This window comes from Diabrotica undecimpunctata, chromosome 3 (assembly GCF_040954645.1).
Source record: "Diabrotica undecimpunctata isolate CICGRU chromosome 3, icDiaUnde3, whole genome shotgun sequence".
Taxonomy (NCBI): domain Eukaryota; kingdom Metazoa; phylum Arthropoda; class Insecta; order Coleoptera; family Chrysomelidae; genus Diabrotica; species Diabrotica undecimpunctata.
Window position 1 is genome coordinate 152,198,039 of NC_092805.1, and position 23,302 is coordinate 152,221,340.

The 23,302-nt window shown below is 34.2% G+C and overlaps 2 protein-coding genes across 2 annotated transcripts in view; one reads left to right on the forward strand and one right to left on the reverse strand.

Annotated features, from left to right (window-relative positions):
* Positions 1-4,079: 4,079 nt before the first annotated feature.
* Positions 4,080-16,435, reverse strand: Es2 (ess-2 splicing factor homolog). Its single transcript, XM_072524929.1, has 5 exons — positions 16,067-16,435; positions 15,216-15,727; positions 10,950-11,137; positions 10,267-10,404; positions 4,080-4,443 (listed from the first exon to the last, which is right to left on the reverse strand). Exons 1-5 carry the CDS (start codon positions 16,368-16,370, stop codon positions 4,146-4,148), a joined length of 1,440 nt encoding a protein of 479 aa, XP_072381030.1. The 5' UTR covers positions 16,371-16,435; the 3' UTR covers positions 4,080-4,145.
* A 5,844-nt stretch (positions 16,436-22,279) lies between these two features.
* Positions 22,280-23,302, forward strand: part of Cp7Fa (Chorion protein a at 7F) — a 28,822-nt gene continuing 27,799 nt past the window's right edge. The window contains exon 1 of the mRNA XM_072524930.1: positions 22,280-22,350. Coding sequence (XP_072381031.1) covers positions 22,303-22,350 — 48 coding nt within the window. The 5' untranslated portion in view covers positions 22,280-22,302. The remainder of the gene's footprint in view (positions 22,351-23,302) is intronic.

Genomic DNA, 23,302 nt, shown 5'->3' on the forward strand with positions numbered 1-23,302 from the left:
GAGTTGCAGTAGGGCCTACTTGAAGGTAATTTTATAAGTGACGTAAATAGACTGATTCCAATGAATTCGTAAATTTAATTCCTGGTAATGTTAGCAGTTTTCTTGACATTATGTTGACTATTGAAAGTAGAATAATATATCATTACATAATGTAACAGATTAATCCTGGAATACTCACACTAACAAAATTCTGTGGAAAATATTGAAAAACAGCATACATTTGAAAAATTATATACTGAGATCTGTACTGAATGATAACATTTTTGAATCTTGCAATGCTACTAGCTACTGGTTTAGATAGCTTTTGAACAATGTCTGATTTTGAAAAATATACTTCTTCTGTCTCCAAAGACACCCTCATATTCATCCTCAACAATCTTGTTAATTTTGATAACATACAGTTTGAATGCTCTCATCTTCGATGTATACTCTTACTACTACAAAATCGCCAGACTTGAATTTCATATTTTCAGAATCTAAATCACTTTCACATGATTTTGGTATATCAGCGTCATCATGTATGGATATTTCAATTTCAGATTCCGTATTATTTGTAGGATAGACGGTTTATTTAACACTCATCTTTTTATAATTCTTTACAAAAAGCTGTCTTGCTGTAGTCCCACTCTTTCTCAATTCTTGTTTATTTTTTTTTCTTCTCTAAGCCTTCCAATCTCTCTTTATTTGGAGTTCCCGTGAGTACTGTCGACTTCAAGCCTCTTTCAGACCGTTTCCTTTGTACGGAGATTTTAGGCAGTGGAATGTCTGCAGGGGAAATCACAACAGGAGGGAGGATGTCAGCTCTATTTCTTGTATGATTTATTCTAATTATCTCTTCTTCGCCTTTTCCTGATTCTTAACACTTTCTTCCATTTTCAATCTCAATACTATTTTGTGCTCTTTCTAGTTCCTCTTCAATTCCCTTTTCTTCTGCTTCTATTATTCCCTCTTCTTCTCCCCTTGCTTGACCTGCGTGCTCATCACCTCTTTCTGCTCCTTCTTCACCAAAAGAGATAAAACAGTGGAGATCGCTGTCATTTCTATCAATGTTATCCATTTCATCTTAATCAGTTACAGTCAAAGGCAGGAAGTCTTCATCATTAAATCGATGTTCATCAAACATTCTAAATTCCTCTCTGACTTTATCTAGTGAAGCTGATTTCTCAAATACCGGCCTGACCAAATTGGCCACCTGGTATTCTGTCAAAGATTGACGAGCATGGTTTGTGGTCCAGCAAAAATCGTTACAATAGGCTTTCATAGGCCTGAAGAAATTCCTATCTAATGGCTGAGTGCAGGAGCTACTATGTGAAGGCATTTGAAAGCTGCAAGCTCAGCAAAATTAAAAATGCGGGTACAAAATGAATAGAAGTACTCATTAAGTAAGCTACTTTCACTGTTTTACTTTGCTCTGAAGCCACCTACCTTTTACCAACAGGAGCGATGTGCTTTGGAAGCTTGTGTGAAAACTACTTTCATCCATATTGTATATTTGTGAGGGGCCAAAATCGAAGTTCTCAATCATTGTCTTCGAATTTTGAAAATGTGTTGCCAACTGTATTATATTGAACCCCGTTGTTCTTGCTTGAAATTCTCAATGATAATTTGTTCCTCTTCATGAAATCCCTTGTTCAGTCACGACCAGCTAATTCGCTAATAGTATCGAAACGATGCACCAAATTATTCCTTTGAGCATAGGAGAAAGCAAGGTATCTGAGAGATTCTAAAGTCAATCTAGATCAAAGATTCAATTCCGATCGAAGATCAAGATCCTTGCAACACAATTTCAAGTTATGGGTAAAAACTCGTTTGAATCGACCAAGTGACTTCACCCCAGTAACAATTTTCAGACATTTGCGAACTGCACCTTCACTGAAGTTGAGAGTTCTTCCAATCTCGCAATTCCCAGCTGCCTTCATTTGCTTGGCTTGTTCTAGAAGATCAGGAGTTAAATAGTTCTTCTTCTTCTTCTCTTTAATAAGAAATTCTGCTTGTTCATTGGCGGATTGATACCTGTATGGAAGATTGTCACTTCATCTTTTGCGCGGTCGTCCGATACTTCTTCTACCAATTAGAGATCTATTTTTTGCTATTTTGACCTCACGGTTTTTTGAATTTTGCTTATGTGGTTATTCCATTCTTTTTCCTGTTTAGTCTCCATTCGAATATACACTGTACGTTACATTTTCTTCTAATGTCATCACTCCTCTTTTGATCTCTCAGCGCATCTTCTGTAATTCTTCTCAGTTCTCTAATCTCTGCCGTTTCCAGTAGCCTTTGTGTTGTACCTGTGTCGGGTCTTGTTCTTGATACATGTCATTATTGGTCTTACACTGGCTTTATAAATTTATGACTTCATCTCAGTGTTAATATGTCAGTTTCGCCATATAGTATTATTAAGACATCCTGTCAGTATTTGCTATTTTTAGTCGATAACCAATAGTTGTGTGACGGTTATGTTTTTCAAATTGACGGGTGGTTTGCTTGGGCTAGATCTTGTAGGCGAATAGCCCTGATTTTAGTTAAAAATTCTGAAGGTGGCGTTTGTACCCTCAGGATATCAAGTTATGATTGTTTTGTGTGTTTGTATATATGATGTGATTCCAACTTTCTATTACTCTACTTGTTTTGTATAAAACTTAAGAGGTCGGTGGTTAAATGATATTAGATAAATAATTATAAAGTAAAAATGCGATATTTTGTTTGTGAATAAATTAGCGACAAAAAGCAAACACAACTGTCAGTAAATTAAGAAATTAACTGGTCTTACTCATTATTGATGTTTGTACAAAGAATATAGACTTACCCCTTAAAATATTGATGTGTTCTTAGCCAGGGAAATCTCGTTGATACCGCGTCGGGGCGCCCGCCGACGCTCGATGGCGAGAACCTATAACACACTAGGTCCGTTTGGTTCGCTGTCTGGGGATGAAGTGTCTTCAGATTGCAGGTCAGAAAAGAACCTTTTGGCCGTTGGGTGGAAGAGGGTACATCAATAAATCACCCTATTGTATTGTGATTTTGAATGCGATAATTTAAGTTAATTGAGACCGTAATACGAAACCGTACACTTGTGTGCATATTTGTGACACAGAATACAAAGGAAGTCAAATTCTCCGTACTTAAAACATAATAGATGAGATAGACAGTTTAGCAATTTTACGAAATAACAGAAAACAATATATTTTACCAAAGTCGTTAGGATACAGTATTGAATTAGATCACATTACAGTACCGTAACAGAAAAATATTAAATGTAAAAATAAGAAATAAATAGTACATACTTTCCCAAACACTACTATTGGTAACAAGAGCCTGCTACAATCTGCTGATGGGTTTGTGTGCTACACATTGTCCTCATTAACTAAGATGAGAGCTTCTTTGATTTTCATTTTTTTCGTGTCTGTTTCTTTTATGACTATTGATGCATCTTTCATTGTACTTTGTGCTCATTGTTTCAGGCATATTTGCATGTCTGAGATTTGTCGAAGTCTCTGTTTTTGATGTTTGTTTCATGCTCGTTTATCCTGACACTTAGTCGTCTTGCGGTTTCTCGCACATAAAACTGTTGCATTTACATTGTATTTTATAGATGCAATTCTTTGATCTCTCTTTGAACTCACAGATCTGTGTATTGGTTGTTTTGAATTTTGTACTTATTTATCTATCTTTTTAATTTTTCAGATAAGCCCTTTACATATTTGGCATGGTATTGTTTATTGTTGTTTAAATCCCTTCTTGTGAGCGTTTCGGAATAAATTATTGTTTTGTTTCCTTTCTTTAATTTTGTGAAATTCCTTGTTTATAAATGATAATGGGTAATAATTTTTTGTTAAAACCTTTGTTATCAGGTTTTTTCTTTCTGAAATGCATGTTTATTAGAACAGGTGTTTTGGGTCTATCATATAATGATTTGATAATTCTCTTTTTGATGTTTATGTTGAGGTCTGGCTGGTAATTTAAATGCCTGTTCGTGTGGGTTGGTTTTCTGAAAACTGGTTGCATATTCTGTATCTTCTTTTTTTTTGTGATTAAAACATCTAGAAAATAAAATCAGTCAATTAAAATAAAATGAGCCATCAAATTCAAAAATACTTTATTATATGTACAATAAATAAATAAAACGAATGTATATATATTTATCTTTAAAAAAAATCTGCTGCCGTTTTCCTTTTAAGAATCCTCTTAGGAACTTCAATTTTCAATAAATCATCCGTAGAAACCTCTGCAGCCTTTTTATTTTTTAAGTTAACCAATGGAGTAGATGCTCTTCTCGGCGATGGGGTTGGAGTCTTCTGACATTTCGCCATTGGACTAGGTGAATATAGAGATCTTAAGTCTGAATTGACTCCGAGTTTAAGCCGCGATGTCGCTAGTTTCCTTGCAGCGGGAGACATCGTTGCTAACCTGTCGATGGCTGAAGTATGGGGTCTCGGAGATGGTCTGAAATGTTTTGAAAATTGTAAAAGTGTTGAATGATTAAATTTTTTTTAGAATTTTTAAGTGAATGTTTTTATTTTGTGGATTTAATTAAACACAATCGCAGTACGGTAGATAAATCAGACTAAGTAATAAAGGCATAGTTCATATTTGACTTAAAAAAAATATTTAAAGTAAACTAAAAATAAACGAAAGAGCATTACGAATGAGTAATGAATATAATGAATATATAATATAGGGCAATAGGGTTTAGCAGAGTGGTTTCATGGTTTCAAATCATCAAAGATCCTAAATTCTAAAATCCTATCTTTCTGATCAGTCAGTTCGACTCAAAGTGGCTGAAAAACTCTTCACACATTTTAAGTTTAATAGTAGATCCGCAGTACCTTTGTATCACACTGCAGAGAAATGCTCAGAATTCGATGAAGCTCAGATGCACCTTAACTCCATAGTGGATTGTTGAAACAAATGCAGTCACGCTAAATCCTATGAAAATACAATTGTTACTGTTCAAACACGCTACATCATCTTGTTTTCTTCCTTTATTAAGCAATTTTCCTTCTTCATTGACGGGCTGTTGCCTCTTTGGAAGATTCTCACTCCATCTCTTGCGCGGTCGGCCGATACTTCTTCCAACACTTAGTGATTTGTCCCTTGCTATTTTAACGACTCTTGTTACCGCCATTCTACTGATGTGATGATTACATTCTTTTTTTTCTATATAATGACCACTGGTGTTTATACCCTGTAATTCTTCTGTGTATTTTCATTTCTGCTTTTTCAGCACTCTATGTTTTGGTTGTATTGAGACTTTTTTCTGATAAGTACTCATGCAATTTCTGTTTTCATTTCAGAGGTAATGTGTTGGTTAAGCCATGCAGTGTTTTAGGGACAGTGTAATCCCTAGGAACTTTATTTCCATTACTTGTTCAATGTTAACTCCATCGAATTCCAATTTACATATTATTGGTTCTTTACTGATTACTATTTTTCTAGTTTCTTGAGTTGAAATCGTTATGTTAAATTATTTTTCTCTTTCATTAAATCTAGGAACTAGTCTTTGATAGTATCTTGAAGATGATAACTAAATAATACTCTCTGGAGAAAAACTTTATAGAGCTGCCATAAATAAAGTGAAAAATTGCCATGTTTATATCCAACTTTCGATAGAAGGCTGAACTTTAAGAAGAGGAGAAAAGTTTAGCTTCTGAGCGTCAGTGTCCTATTTCAGTATCCAATTTTCTAAAACATTCAAATAGAATACTGCTTTAAAACAATCTACACTGGGTAACAAAGCAAAGTACTCCTGGAAACACTATAAGTAAATTAGGGAGAACACACCACCGGATTCTTCTCCACACTTATAAAATGTCCGTAGACCTATTGTCGAATTCAGAACTTGTCTCTATGCAATGCTCAACACACGCCCAATTAACACCATTATGGCAACTGAGAAAAAAAACCTGAGGGAAATCATGAACAAAAGACATGACTATTCATCAGTGTACATCCACCAATTGGCTTATGTATAACAATTCGAAGGCAGATCTAGTCTTTTGACAAAAGATAGGTCCTGAGAACCATTGAAGACTTAAACATCCAAGCAAAAGAGCGTTTATGTACAAATAAATAGTCTACTTAGGAAGCTAACGCGAAGCCACTAGAGTGCAAGTTCTGGTATGTTGAGAACAAAGCCATAGAGACTGTTCTTCGATGAATATATATGCCCCATTTGAAACACACCTCCCACGTCATTAAGGTGCTAAATAGGACATGCAGGAAAATAAAAAAAATCCATGACAGGTGCAGTACAAATGAAACAGTGCAGGTTAACCTTCACGAATTTTCCTTTTTCCTCAGATTCGACAAATCAGAAAATTTTTTAAATAAACACAGAAAGCCATAAATAGATAAAAGCTCCTTATTCGCTTCCTACATTCGCCTTTTCATTATTGGCGAAAAAAAAAAAATGCGATCCAACTCCTATATTAAAGGCCTAAGTTTTTATATTCGCAAATCGAATCGGTACATACTTATACCTAAATAAAAAGCATTCGATATGCTTTGTTAACGTGTCAGCAAGTGGACTAATAAAAAAATAAAAATGACCTAGCTTGTGTTTTCAAAAGCTATCGGCGTTGTTTGTTTGGTTCGGCGGTTTCTTTGAGGTAAGCTGCTTTCGCTGCAGTCGTTGTTTTTAAGAATGTAAACAAACAGTATGTTTGGGTAATGGTAATATAAACTTATTACTCAAAAACATAAGGTAATAAATTTTGTCCGGAGGGAATTTCAGCAGAACTAATCAAATGCGGTACTAACAAACTGTTTGAACGATTAACCTGGTGTATAAACCAATATCTAAACGGTGCACCAGTCCCGCATGAGTGGAAAGTATCCTTCATATCATCTATACATAAGAAGGGAAGTAAACTGGACTGCTCAAACTATCGAGGTATATCAGTAACCAGTACCTTAAGTCGCCTATATGGAAGGATACTTCGAGACATTATCGAACAAGAATATAAGGAACAAGAAGAAGAGGAACAATTTGGCTTTAGAGCGGAAAGGAGCTGCACCGATAATGTGTTTGTTTTGAAACAAATAATAGAAAAAAGATCAAGTACCAATCAAGAAACCCACCTTATGTTTATAGACCTTCAGAAGGCCTATGATACTGTACCCGCTAAAAAGCTATGGAAAGTTTTGCAGGAAACAAACATTAACCACACAGTAATTAACGCCCTTAAACAGCTTTATGAAGGATCAACGTCGGGAATAAAAATTGGAAATAAACTTTCAAAAAAATTTCCTGTAAACAAGGGACTCCGGCAGGGGTGTTGCATATCCCCCACATTGTTTAAAATCTACGTGGCGAAAGCACTGTATCAGTGGAAAAGAAAGTGCAGAGGAATGGGCATTGACCTGAGAGAAACTTGCCTATATACCCTACAGTTTGCAGACGATCAAGTCCTTATAGCCAACGATAAAGAAGACCTGACATATATGGCCAGAAAACTACAGGAAGAATACAAGAAGTGGGGTTTAGAACTCAATATACAAAAAACAAAATATCTCCCAATAGGCGCAGAACTATCCAACATTCAGATGGACACAACCGAAATTGCATTCTGCACTGAATATACCTACCTAGGAATTGATTTCGACACCACAGGCACAGACAATAGGGAAATTAGAAAACGAATAACCCAGGCCCGTAGAACAATTGGATGCCTTAACGGAGTTCTTTGGAGCTCAGAAATTGGTAAAAGACGAAAATACAATATATATGAATCTCTCATAAAAACCAGCTTAACCTATGGTACAGAGACATGGAGACTAACAGAAAGCAATAAAAGAAAACTCGAAGCAACAGAAATGGATGTATTTAGATGATCACTTCTAATATCTAGAGCAGACAGAATTAGAAACGATGAAATAAGAAATCGGATGGGGGTAGATGGATCACTGGCAACAGACATAGAAAGGAAACAACTTATATGGTATGGCCATGTTCAAAGAATGCCAGAAACAAGACTACCAAAAATCGCCATGAAATAGATACCACCAAATCGTAAGAAACGAGGAAGACCAAAAAGAACATGGAAGGAGGGAATAACAAAGGCAATGAGCTCCTGAGACTTGACTCGACTAAAAAAAAAAGAATGAAAAACGAGTTTATATGAGAAAAAAATCAGTGTCACTGCTTAAAGTGAAAATAGAAATGCTTGATAGTTTACGCCTGGGAGAGTCGTTCACATCCATTATACGATTGATAAAAAATCCGAGGTCATCTGTAGCTTCACTGTCAGCGAAAATTGTTCACGATCCAACAATAAAAAAATTGAAAGTGTGATTGTCATTATGGATCAAGAGAGCAACCAAAAAAGGGTGCCTCTGAGTGGTCCAATCGTCCAGGAGCAGGCAAAGCGTATTTATGCACATTTTAAAAAACCTGGCGGTAGTGGTGGTGGTGAAAGTACAGATGGAGGATTATAAGGATCGGAAGATTGGTTCGATAAATTTATGGTGCGATAATAATTGCATACCATTAAAATCGTTGGAGAAGCTGCATCTGCAAACACTGCTGTAGCAGAAAGATATCCAGAAGGATATGCAAAACTGGTAGCCTGTGGAGGATATACACCTAAGCAAATGCAGATGAAACTGCACTGTTTTGGAAGAGAATGCCAAATAAAACATTCATTTCTAAAAGCGAAAAGTTCACCCCTGGATTTAAGGCCGCAAGGGATAGAGATTGCTACTTTAGTCTAATGCATCTAGAGATTATGTTATAAAACCATTGCTGCTTTAGAGATGTTTATATCCTCGTGCATTAAAAAATCAAAACAAGGACGGCCTGCCAGTATTTTGGCGTACTAATAAGAAAGCGTGGGCTACAAGCTCTATTTTTGTGACTGGTTCCGGAAATGTTTTGTTTCTGAAGTTGAAACTTATTTGAAATCAAATAATTTAGACTTTAAAAGCAGTTCTAGTTTAGGACAATGCACCAGGTCATCATCGCGAAACTGAAACTATACATACAAAATATAAAAGTGACATTTTTGCATACGACGGCTTTGCTTCAACTTATGGACCAAGGAATAATCCAGGCTTTAAAGACCTAGTACATTAAACGAACCTTCAAAATGATACAGAATAATATGGAATGTGATCCTGATATGAATGTTATGGAATGCTGAAAGAAATTTGACATAGCAACATGGATCGTGAACATAAAACGATCATTGCAAGAACTGAAGCCATACCCATTGAAATCATGCTGGAAAAAAGTGTGGTCTGTTCTGATTTCCTTCCTTTCGGGAAAAGAGGAAGAATCTCTGCAAGTTCAAACTTTAACTGCAAACATTCAAACAAAACTGCAAGATGGGTTCGAATAGATAGAATCAAGGGACGTTAAGGAGTAGCTTGAATCGCAAGATGAAGATTTACCTGAACCCGACTTGGAGGAAATGTTAAATTTACAACCCATTGTAGAAGAGGCTTCAACAAGCACTGGAAACCTGACATTTAATTTGAAAAATCTTCGTGAAGGTTTAAGAATGGTAAATGAGCTTTTTGATTTCTTTATGAAAATTGATCCATCTATGGAAGTCTTATTTTTACGAAGCAAATTGCTAATGCCACTGCTGATTATCAGTTTGAATTGAAGGCGTTTTTAAAAACTACCAAGCAAGAGAAAATTACTAAGTTCTTAAAACTATTGCTTTAAACTGAAGATAATATGTAATAAATCAATGTGTATGATCAAAAAGTTCAATTAAACTTTTTATTTCGTCATTTAGGAACATATCTCCTATAACCCCATATAAATTACCATTCCATATGCATGGTTTCCGTATTCGCGGCATATTTACGAAACATATACATCGCGAATAAAGAGATTCTACTGTAGATTAAAAATGTGGGTTGCTTCAGTAAACACAAATATCATACAATGTGGAAACAAAGACTAAGACGATTATAAACAACGACTATGGGAAACTAATACTAATAATGATAGTAAAATACGCGATATGGAACAACCTACATGCAAAATCTCCTTCACTGGTGTACTATTAAAACATTTGTGCCTTGTGAAAGAACATGAAACCTGCCCAACCTGGTAATGAGAAGAAATACTATAAATAAGATGTCAGGACCCGATAAAGACAAGTAAGTAGCTGGCAGTAAACAAAAAACTTGGCATAAATTGGCCAATGTCCTTAAATAGAACAGAATAAAATCTATTCTAAATTCACATTCAGGTGCTGGCATATTTTATTAATCTAATATTATCAAAAAATATGCCCCTAAAAATAAACTTACGTAGCAAATTGCCTTCTTTGTGCATCAATATTTTTCCTCTTCTCTATATTCTTCTTTTCTCCTACTTTTTCTGCTAAAGCCAATGCTAGTTGCTCTCTCCTAGGAGGTTCTGATATCTTGAAAGTTGGTCCTTGACTCCTAATAAAGAAAAAGCTTAAGTTAATGTGATAAATATAAAAAGTAAACAAGTCTTTTAACATCAAATTTTAAAGTTTTAACATAATCTATGGAGTGATTAAAATATGGCGATATTAAAAAGAAACATACAGAAACACTGAGCAAAAAGAGTAAATATTTTGGCAGCATAGCTTTCTTATCACGGGCTATTGACTGAAGGCATTGATTGGTGCAGTGGATTGCGCAGTGGTATGCCAAAATAAAAACGACAGAAATGCAATGAAACGACAGATCACGCGACCACACAATATGTAGAGTAGTAAACGCACTCCCACACATGTTTCTTAATAACATTAAATAAAAAAATTAAAATTAAATTAAATTAAAAACCATCGCTCCAAGCGTAGATGATAAGAAAGCTTGCTCCTCGGTCACTCCTGGAGTACCAAATCTCGTTTTAATATCTCGATAATGATATAACTGTGGACAACTATTCATTGTTTCATATGTAAAACCAAAAGCTGGTCTATTTGTTTTTACCACATTTTTAATATACTAACATTTACCTTGGTAATGGTGTATCACTTCCATCAAGTCTAAACGGTGTTCCTTCTATTTCACCCCAGGTCATCAAAGGAGTTCCCAACAAACTTGGTGAAGGCGATGGAGTTCTTACAAAACTATATCCCCCTACGTTAGGTATGTCTGTTTGGAGAAGTTCTTTACCATCCACACCAATTTTTCCATCAAGGACCTACATAATAAAATATTTTCTATAGTAATACATACATACAACACTTTACCAACTTATGGAACATAAATTTTAGGAAAAACATTCCGTGAAACTTTTGAAATTTGACCAAATTAATTACAATATATTTCAAATAATTATTTGTGTATTATAAAACGAGATATTATAAATTTGTTCACGATGTTAAAATTTTAGCTTGTTAATTATTTATACACTCATGGACAGAAATATCGAATATTTTGGAATTTTGTAATTATTTTTTGAAGTCACTATTAATTCAAAATAAATTTTATATAACTGATGTTCATCATAGTAGGCTAATCAACTCAATTGGTTTAAAATATTTTGACGTTTACTCAGCGTTTAGTGTCATTTGTGCATTTAATCATAAAAAACCTTCTTCACATAAAAGAAAAACCATATTCATGTAATTCAGTTATTTTTAGTTTAATTGTTTAAGTTTAATTAAATATTGTTTCGATTTAACTAAATATAAAACAATTATGCCACCAATTCGATACTGAGATGAAGTCCAAGCAGCACATATTGTAATTTTGTACAAGGAAGAAGTCTCGGGAGAAGTCAATCTACAGTTTCAAATACTTTAAAAAGATACCATGAGACAGGAAATTTTGTATAAAGGCCTGATCAAGGATGATCAAGGTGAACACCGGCAATTGATAACCATTTTTTGTTTCTTAATTATACACGAAATCGCTCATTGACATCATTGTACCTCAGAAATGAGCTACTAAATGTTAGACAAGTAATTGCGAGTTCAAAAACAATTAGATGAAGATTAAAAGAAGTAAACTTCTGCCTTGCCAATGTTCCATGTCTTCTCCAAAATCATAAAGCAGGTCATCTGAAAAAATGTTCTTTTCACTGATGAGACTAAAATCCTATCATGGAAGCCAGATGGTCAAAACCACATCTACAGAAGAGTTAGAGAACAATTCTCCACCTACAATCTTGCCCAGACCTTTAGTTTTAAAGGTGGTAGCATAATGCTTTGGGAAGGTATTAGTTGGGAGGGATACACACACTTGTGGAAGTAATTGGACAGATGACTGGTAACTCTTATCTTCAAAACATCCTGCAAGATAATGTTTTGTTATGTTAGTTACATTGGATATGATAGATTCATGTTAATGCACAATAATGCTCAACCACATACCTCTCCCATTCTTCTTCTTAAGGTGCCATGCATTTCTGCGTAGGCGTCCACCGTACATTGTCTTGTCAGGTGAGATGTTAAATATTCTGGATTAAATAATTCTGTTTTTAGCAGCATTGCGAAGCATTTGATAGCTGTGGATTCCTGTCCATTGTCGAATATTGCGCAGCCATGACATTTTTTTACGTCTGAGACCTCTCCTACCCTCTATTTTCCCTTCGAGTATCAGTTGCTGAAAAGTGTATCGTTCTCCTCGTATAATGTGCCCCAAGTATGCAGTCTTCTTACTTTTTACATAATTAAAAAGTTCCCTATCCTGTAAGCCCGCTATTCTGAGTACTTCCTCATTTCTGACCCTGTCCGTCCATGATATTCTGAGCATTCGACGCAGGCACCACATTTCGAACACTTCAAGTTTGTTAATGGAACTGGCCTTTAACGTCCATGCTTCCATTCCGTACAGGAGAACAGGCCACACGTAACACTTAAGCATCTTGTATCGGAGGTTGAAGTCCAATTTGCGATCAGTCAGAAACTTACGAAGCCTCAAAAAAGCATTTCTGGCTTGTTCAACTCTGCTCTTTATTTAATTCTCGGGGTCCCAACCCTCATTCAGCAAACATCCCAAGTATTTGAATTGCCTGACTTGTTCGATTTCTTCTCCAGAGACATATATCTTTGCGTTGGGGTAATCATTTCTACTTATAATCATTGATTTTGTCTTCTTGATATTTATTTTCAAACCCCGAGCTTCACTTGCAAGAGTTAGATCATTCAAAAGGCATTAAAGATCTTCGATGTTATCTGCCACTATGGCTGTATCATCGGCATACCTGATGTTATTAATAAATATGCCGTTAACTTTAATACCCTTATTAGAGTCTTCCACTGCTTCTGTGAAGGCTTTTTCTACGTATAAATTGAACAGCATTGGAGACAGTATACAACCTTGCCTTACTCCTTTTTTAATGGAGAAATCTTCTGTTTCGTTGGAATTTTGAAGACTGTTGCTGTCTGATTCCAATACAGATTGGCAATGATTCTTATATCCTTTGCATCCAATCCCAACTCTTGTAGGTATTTTATCATCAATTCATGTTTTACATTATCGAATGCCTTCTCGTAATCGATGAAACAGATAAAAACATCCTTTCTTTGATCTAAACAATTCTGTATCAATGTTTGCATACTAAAGATCGCTTCTCTCGTGCCAAGTCCATTTTTGAAACCAAACTGACTCCATCCACTGACCTCTTCACATTTCTTAAACAATCTAGTGTGAAGTATTCTCAGGAAAAGTTTCAAAAAGTGACTCATTAGGCTTATTAGTCGGTGGTCCTTGCAGAAGTTCGCACGTGGTGTTTTTGGTAGGGCGATAAATGTAGATCAAAGCCAATCTTTTGGAATCTGGCCCGTAGTGACCTCTCCCATAGTGAGTAATTATTATCTCGATGAGGTTCAAATTCAAAGATTGTATTGGCCAACATTTTTCCCATATTTAAATCAACTAGAGTAAATGTGAGATCAGCTAAAACGCTGCATACAACAAAGAAATCTCGTTCCAAATATGATACTACAGCTTCAGCTTGCTGCACAGGATGAATGGCATGCGATTCCCTAAGGATATGTCCAAAATTTACTTGCAAGCATGCTGAGAAGGATGCAAGCAGTAATAAGAGCTAGAAGGGAATACATGTTACTGATCATGCACTTGTTTCAGTTAAAAAGACTTGTTTAAGCAATTTAAATTAGCATTTAAGTTTAGAATACAGTAACCTTATTTACCTAACATCAAAAAATGATTTTTTTCCAATTTTCTCCACATAAAATTGTTTATTAAACATTGTTAAAATAAACTCTTCTTCACAATAAATGACTTGATTGACCAGAATTTATTTTCAAAAAAATGTAGATAATTACAAAATATTTGATATTTTTGCCTGAGTATAGGACAAGAGAGAAAGTAAAATTGGTTAGTTTAATATATTCTGAATTTATATACAAATCTTTTTAGTAAAACTACTTATTATTGATACCATTCAAAATGTAGAGAAATTGTTCAACAACACCAAAAAGACCTGGAACAAGTCTTTTTAGAACATGAAAAGGTACCCTGACCATTTTTTCGGCTTTCTGCAGGTTTTTCTCTATTTCTATATTTATTCAAAATAGATCAATTAAAATATATAGAAAAATAAACAATAGCGAAATTCAGCCAGGCTTAAACCAAATTGCATCCATTGGAGACCACAGTAACAGTATAGTATTATTTTGTGAATTAGTTTTCATGTTGAGTTTGGTGGCCAACAACACGAAAACATGTCAGATCTGAAAACTACATGAAAATATATGTAGTTTATTTTTAAACATCCATTTTAAAACATAATAAATGCATATAATTAATTATGCAATAATAATGACTAAGAGGCATTACTCACAAGAAATCTAAATTAATTATATTTTATAAATCTGAATACTACACAATCCATTTTGTGAATCTAATAAAATAACACCTTAGATCTAGAGAATGATCAGAATTATACAATCTGCATTTTACGAATACAGTCCCATAACCATTAATTTAATTTCTTAAGAAAAATATTTTTGTCTCCTTATTCAAACCTTTTCAGAAACAGATTCATTTCTTCAAGACAAAGTTACATAACTCCCAAGCATTATATTCTTACTTTTATTAAAAAATAAATTGGGGTTGTGTAACTGTCACACTCTTATTATTATTTGGCTTATATAGGTTAGGTTTAAATCCAAATTCTTCAACACACATGCAAACATGTAGTTTTTCAATATAATAACTATATTTTAGAAAAGTTTCTATTTTTGCATGGGATAGAAAAATTCACCATTAAAAAACTATCATATGTATAAGTATAAGTGTTTACATACCTTAGCTTGACTTTTGGCCAATTCATTAATAGTTTCTGCACTTTGAACTTCATTAAAAGGATTAATGGCTAATCTTGTATTGGAATGAACTATCTCTTGCCTTCTTTTATTAATTTCTCTAATTTCTTCTTCACTTAAATCCACACCATCAGGTACATACATAATATAATTTCTGTTCTTGTAGCCCCACATATCCAAACCAAATTTTTTCTCTGGTATTGCAGCTTGTTCCTCTACGGATGGTAAAGCTAATATTCTTTTCTGGTGCTCTTCACTCTTTTCCTCTTCATTAAATAAATATGAATACTTTTCTCTCCGTTTCTGTTCAGACTCTTGGAGTAGCTCTTCAAAACTTTCATTATCTTGAGAGGTATGAGAATTTAAGTATTGATCCAGACTCAGTTTATTTTCAATTGGTTTTTCTACATTGTCTGAATTTTTTGTACTTGCTTGGTTTTGCTGTTGGGATCCATGAATGTTAGCAGGAGTTTCAAATGTGGCTGGACTAGGTACTGTAAAATATGGAATCAGAGATTAATATTGTATATAACATATGGCCCATCGGTTTACAATTGAAACCACTAAACCAAACACATACATTATGTTTTGTACCAATGGAAATTAAAGCAATTTTGAATGTTTTATATATTTGCCTTAGTACTTTTTTGTATCCAATTAAAATTCAAAAGCCAAAACAGTTAGACGCATTCCAGTTGTGTTTGATAGGAATATAACATTTGCATCATTAAATTTATAATACATGTCCATTCTCATACAACTTGATTATAGCTCTGTTAAAAGTTATACTTCATTACATAAAAAATAACAATCAAAGATTAAAATGAACTTACTTCTTTCTGGTGGATGTTGACTACCACTATATTTTGCATATAATTCCTTTAATTTCAATGTGTCATTCGTCTCCAATGCTTGCAAATAAGCACTCTGTGCTTTTAATTTTTCTAGGTCTGGAAAGAAATCCCTCTGAATAATTTTGCCTATTTCTTCTACATAGTTATCTTCTTCCAGAATTTTTCTCTTTGTTCTCTTTTTAATAATACCGAATGGTTTTTTAAAAACAAGGTCTTTGTGAAGGTTTTCCATGGTTTCTATTGCCTTTCTTCCAGGTGAGTTTTCAGGAATATTATTACTCATTTTACACAAAAACACAAAATATATATACAATTTACAATGTTTATATTACGTTTTATAAGAGGTTAGTGACAGTGACAAATGACATTCTTCTTCTTTTTTCAGAAGTATTAACCTTAGCTAGCGTTGCACTATTTACACACCGCGGTATTTCGACAGTTTTGGCATACGGCTGACACATCACAAATATATAGAGATATTGCTTCATAGATAAAATTACACCGATTGCTTGAACTTATGCATATTTTGTTGCGTTATTTACGTTGTTTATGTTTTCTTTTCATTTGTTCGCAAATTATTGACAATGGATCATGTTTTGAAGCACTTATTTTAGCAAATGCTGATGATGATGATGTAGAGTACATCATTTTAAATAACATTGTGGGTGAACATGTATTACATCTACAAAATCAAGAATTTAATTTAGAAAACATGTTGGAAGCAGATGTAAAAATAAATTTTAGGTTTAGCAGATAAGATATTCCTACATTTGCAAGAGCTTTACACCAGATTTTATTCATACCAATACTAGAAACTCTGTTAGTGGTAAATGCATTTGCATTCTACATTACTTTTGAAATTATGCCCTTATATTTTTGTTTTTAGGAGCGATGAGAAGGCTTTCATATCCCAGCGGGCTTAAAGATCTTCAGCGTTTATTCAATTGGTCACCTCAATCATTATCTCAAAATATTAATTATATTGTTGCATTATGCTACTGTCTGATGTACTCAATTTAGAAAATTATTACAAATAAACTTGGTTTAAATGAGAGACAAACAACATAGGTACATACCCTGAGAAAGAAAATAGCGCAACGAATTCTGCACATCGTAACGGCTCCCCTAATAACGGCAGGACCTATTTTCAATAGCGCAACTTAAGCCAAAGTGCAAAATTGACTCTGCAATATCTCTTTATTATTGTAAGTTTTATAAAACCGGCGTTGTCATTTATTGAACGGTATACGGTATGTGACAATGAACGAAATATGGGTATATAACAGAGAGAAACATTTAGAGCAAGCAGTGAAAGTATGGCGGTTCACCACTAACTCGCAAGCTTAGAGCCGTGGTGTCAGCCACTTAAGTTTTGGTCTTAGTATTCTGAGAGGCACAAAGTATATTGTGGATTGATTATTTAGATTACCTATACAGAAAAAGTAGAATACATAAAAGAAATAGAGACGGGGAAAGTTAAGGAAAGCTGTGCTCAGGACAACACACCAGCTCACAAGTCTTTGATTGTCTGCTATTCGTGATGCATGTTTAAAAATTGTGGAGCACCATATGTTGTTGTCTATACTGTGACCATATTCTCTAGATTTTGCTTCGAGTGACTACATCATTTCCTTCTTAATGTGCCTAACCGTGACGAAAAATTAAAACATAGGATTACCACAGAGATAAGAAGAATTGGACAGCCAGGGATGTTGCAAAATGTATTGCAAAGTTTTAAAAATCGCATGGATTGTTGTATTGAAGTAGACTTACATTTTGAAAAGCTTCTGCGATCGCCTTTAGTGGTTTTCTATAATTCCTAATTTTTCTACAAAAATTGATACACCACTAACATGAATTTGTTTTCAGCTGCTGTAGGTTTTCTGCTCTATGATTTGGATAAATTTTTTCCTGCAAAATTTTCGTTAAACTTTTTACTAATTTATTGACATTCGACCTTGTTATACTATTATTAGGATATAAATGATTGAAGATTATTCAACTGTACCTACCTGAGACATAAGTGGCAAATAGATTGACTATTTCATCACCACTTCAAGCTATTACATCCCTACCTTTATTAGACATTACATTAGGATAAGCACTAGACCCACGTGCAGCACTAACATGCCTCCAAAAAGAGCGGGCTTGAAAGGGACTAGTTCTTATAACATACTGCTTGTAATGATTTTCATCTTTTTCTTAACATCAAAAATTCCTCATATGAGTTGCCTGATTTTTTAAAATTCCTGTGAGCGATTTTTTTCTGTATGACAAGCTCAATTAATTCTCGCAAAAACCAAACTGGAAAGTTCAATGGTTTAAACCGTTTGATAGGAATAAACATATTGATGGCATTATATAAAATATGGTATATTATATGGTATGTTATAAACACTTTCAATGCAGCAATTATTATCTGATTTATCTAATACGTTGTTCCAAAAAATTGAGGCTAAATATTCATTTGAAACTTGATAATTACATTTTTTAAAATCATGTGAGAAGACATCATACTTAAGAAACAAATTTTAATTGACTGCATATAAACATTATAGTATAAGCTGAATGATGTTACGAAGTATTCAATAGAATATCAGTTGAAATCGACAAAACTGCATCCCTTTGAGTACAGAAAACTAGATCTAAAAATTTATTACATATTAAGGTTAGGCAGCTGGAGAGTGATGCGGACACTCAACTGTAACACCAATATTAAGGTTATCCCAGGATGCCTCAGGTAGGTTGTAGTCACCACAAATACAGAATTCACAATCACTGAATCTATCCGCTAAGTCCAACATATAGGTGGAATGCTCCTCATATACTGACCTAGATGACCGTGGAGGAAAGTACACAGCACCAATGATTAACTTTTTTGTGCCACATATTACCTATGTAAAACATGTTCTACAGAGGAATCGATAGGCCTAACCATTATTGAATGATGGCGTTCATGAATAGCAATAAGAACACCACCACCACGAGTCTTTGAACTAGTTTGAGTGTCTCTGTCATGTCCATACACATTAAAGTCACTCAATCCCAATTCAGAATCTAAGATTCTAAATGTAAGCCATGTTTTAATAATAGTAATAACATCATAACTAGAGAGACTCACAGCATGTCTGAAATTCTGAAGTTTGGTGCACATACCGCCAACATTCTGAAAATATAAGTTCAATGATCGTTTTTTGATTTATTGTCTATACTGACAATAATTTTGGGTACCCCATTAAAGTACTCGATCTTCAAGTCATTCTCACTCTGTGTTTTTCTGAATTCTAACTCCTGATAAACGGCCTTCACTTTCTCACGTTGTAAAAGGGTAAGATCAACTTCAATGCACAAATTAGAAACCATTAAAGCTGTGCGATGTTTTAAACGTGCGATAACTATTGTTGAATCATGAAATGCGAGGTCTTGGTTTATCTGTTAGTCGACCAAGACGAAAAGCTTTAAAGGTGCTGTTCGTTACATCTATTTTATTGAGAATTCCTTGGACCTCTCTTCTATCGTGTTAAGCACGGATGTTAGATTCACTGGAATGATTTTCAGGTACATTATATATTATAATATTTTTGTCTCTCCGGGTCTTGTCTTGTATCTCTCCAAAAACTGCATCGATACCTTTGACATCTGCACCATTTTCAGCACAACCATTGATTTGTTGCCAGTGGTAGATTCTTTAATAATCCTAAAATCTTTTTTTAGATCATCATAGATCGTTTCAAAACTTGTTTTTAAACTTTTCATCTTCACGCTTCCTCAATCTTTAGTTGTTAGTTACCAATATCTTCTACTATTGTATGATTTACTTTCATAATTATTGATAAGTTTCTTTTCAATAGTACATACGTGTAAGACAGAATAAATGGTCAATAGTTGATTTACCTGCTGTTAATCCCGCTTGTTCCTCGTCTTCTAGTTCTTTGTATTCATTTTCTCTTCTACCTTTAATCAATTTTCCGTATATTCTACTGAGTGAGTTTGTCAGAGCGCTGACTCTATAGTTGTTACTGTCGTCCCTTCTGCTTTTCTTGTGTGTGATAGATATGACCAATGTCTATTGGTTTTTCAATCTTATTGGATTTCCGCTTCGAGTCATGTTCCATAATGGTGGTAATAATACCCTCCTTTAGGCACATTCCATAGTTACCTTTAAGTAGATAGTTCCTTTATCCATTTCGCGAACAAAACTCTGCCCTGTGTTTTGAATTTCATTATCTTCTTCTTCTCCTTCCTACGATGCCTATCCGTTCCGGATGTTGGCGATCAACATGGCTATCCTAACTTTGCTTGCTGCTATTCTGAATAGTCCGGTTGTCGATGTATTAAACCACTTTCTCAGGTTTTGAAGCCAAGATATTCTTCTTCTCCCTGGTCCTCTCTTTCCAAATACCTTGCCCTGAAGAATGAGTTGCAACAAGCCGTATCTCCGTTCATTCCTCATAACATAGCCAAGATATTCTAGTTTGCGCTCTTTGATGGTGTTAATAATCTCGCATTCCTTGCCTATTCTACGTAGGACCTCAACATTAGTCACACGATCCACCCATGAAATTCTTAAAATACGTCTGTAATACCACATCTCGAATGCCTCGAGTTTTCTTAACGAAGCTTCGGAAAGTGTCCAGGCCTCTACTCCGTATAATAACGTAGAAAATACATAGCATCTAATGAGAGAGATTTTGGTAGCAAGTGGTAAATCGTGACTTCTGAAAAGAGACTTCATCATTATGAACGCCGATCTCGCTTTTCCTATGCGTTGTTTTATTTCACTGGAGTGATCCCATTGGCTGTTAATGTTGGTACCAAAGTATGTGTAGCTGTCCACTCTGTCAATTGGATGTTGGTTAACCAAAAGCTGTGTATTTAATATTTCGCGCTTACTGACTACCATGTACTTTGTTTTCTTCGTATTAAGATCAAGTCCATGTTCTCTACTTATATCTGATATACGCGACATTATTCTTTGCAAACCGTCCAGACTATCTGCAAAAACTACTGCGTCGTCGGCATATCTGATGTTGTTTAGACGTATTCCGTTGACTAATACGCCTTCTTGTAGTTGGCCTTGCGCTTGCCCGAAGATATATTCAGAGTATAAATTAAATAACACCGGGGACAGAATGAATCCTTGCCTCACTCCTCTATCTATGGCGACTGCCTCTGTCAATTAGTCATCCACTTTAATATTGGCTGTTTGGTTGTAATATAAATTATAGATGATTCTTAAGTCCCTATCATCTAACCCCACTTCTTTCAAGATGTTTATAAGTTTATCATGCTTTACTCTATCAAATGCCTTTTTGTAGTCGATAAAACAAGTATACACATCACAGTTAACATCCCTGCATCTTTGCATAAGCACTTGGACAGCGAATAAAGCCTCTCGGGTGCCTAAGGAATCGCGGAATCCAAACTGCGTCCATGATACTTGTTCTTCGCATTTTTTATATATTCTGCCGTGTATCACTTTCAAGAACGTTTTAAGTAAGTGGCTCATTAGGCTAATTGTTCTGTAGTCTTCGCATGTTTTGGCATTTACTTTTTTTGGTATGGTCACGAAGGTCGACTTTAACCAGCTTTGGGGTATTTTTCCAGTTACGTATATGTTGTTGAATACAGTTGTTATCCATTTTATTCCCTGTTCATCGATAAGTTTTAGGAATTCTGCACAAAACTCGTCAGGTCCTACCGCTTTACCATCTTTAGTTCTTTTAATAGTTGACGTGATTTCATTATAATCATACACATTTATTAATTACCTAATTACGTAATTCAAATTAACTCACCTATATTTTTCATTAAATTTTGATTAATTTATATTTTTAAATGTATAAATTTTTATTTTTGTATTGCTGAAACTTAATTTTACTCATTTTAGGCACTTGTAATCTGTAGTTTGTTTCCTTAAAGATTATTATACAAATAATTATATAAAGATTGTCGTAGTCTCAAAAACTCATAATAAACAACAGTATAACGTAATCGTCGAAGTTCAATAACCGAACTAATTTGCACGTATAGTATTACGATTGCATTAAATATTTTCCTATAATATTCATAAACTGAAGACGTAAATTCCTGCAAATATAACCTTGCCGGCCGTCACAAAATAAAAACAATTTTAAACATATAAAACGTAACGATTTCCTGGTCGAGGCATCCACTCACTTTTGTCTATAGGTTTATAGATCTAAAGTGACACCATGAAGTTGGGTATATTGTTTATCGGATTAGTGGCTTTGGTCCATCATGTAAGTTGAAAAATCCATTTTGAATACGTTAAAAAAAAATAGAGAAATATATCTAAACTTCCAAAAAATATTGATATCATGAATTGATATCCATTTTGGCATACTGCTACAGTATTTTCTTTCTATTTCTCATAGCTTCTTGTCTTGTGCTCTGATCATATAAGTAAAATTCATCTTTTAACTTATCTGCCTATGTCATTTGTGGTATTTTCCTATATATTTTGTAGTCATAATGCCTGTATTGCATCATCGGGTTATTTAATCTTCAGCACTTTCATTTTGTGAATTTCCAGTCCAGTGCTATTGTTTTTTTTCAATCCATGTTTAGATTTTTTCTGTTGCTGCTATAACTAATCTCTCTTCTTCTTCTTCTTCTGGTGCTCTGGTACTCCATTACTAGATATTTGTGATCACTGCTCTTCTGCCTACTCCACTTCGGCCTTCTTTGCCTCCAGTTATTATTATTATTATTCGTGGTAGGTTATATTTGTCATTTTTCAATACACAGCGTAGAAACCAAGTCTTTCTTTTTTTAATCGGTGTTATAAGTTCTAATTTTGTATTTATGTAGTTTAATACTGTTCAATTCGTTATGTGTTGTATCCATGATATTCTAAAATATTTCTCATCTCTCAGATTTCTAAATTATTATAGGAAATTATAGAGATAGAAAAATTTATTCTTTAAGTATTTATACCATGATCGAATGCTCAGTTTTTTTCAAATATAGCGTATGGAAGTCTTTGTCTATTGTGAAGTAAAATATCACATTTCAAATTCCAAATATCAGACATTTTCACTGTTTTTGATTATTAGTTTTTGTTCCTTTCGGTCGTTAACTAGTTCCAAAAACTGTCGTCGGTATTCTGATCTTTTTGTCTATTTTTATCTTATAAAACTTTTTACATTTATAAAGTTTTTGCTTGATTATAGATATATTAAGCTTATTTTA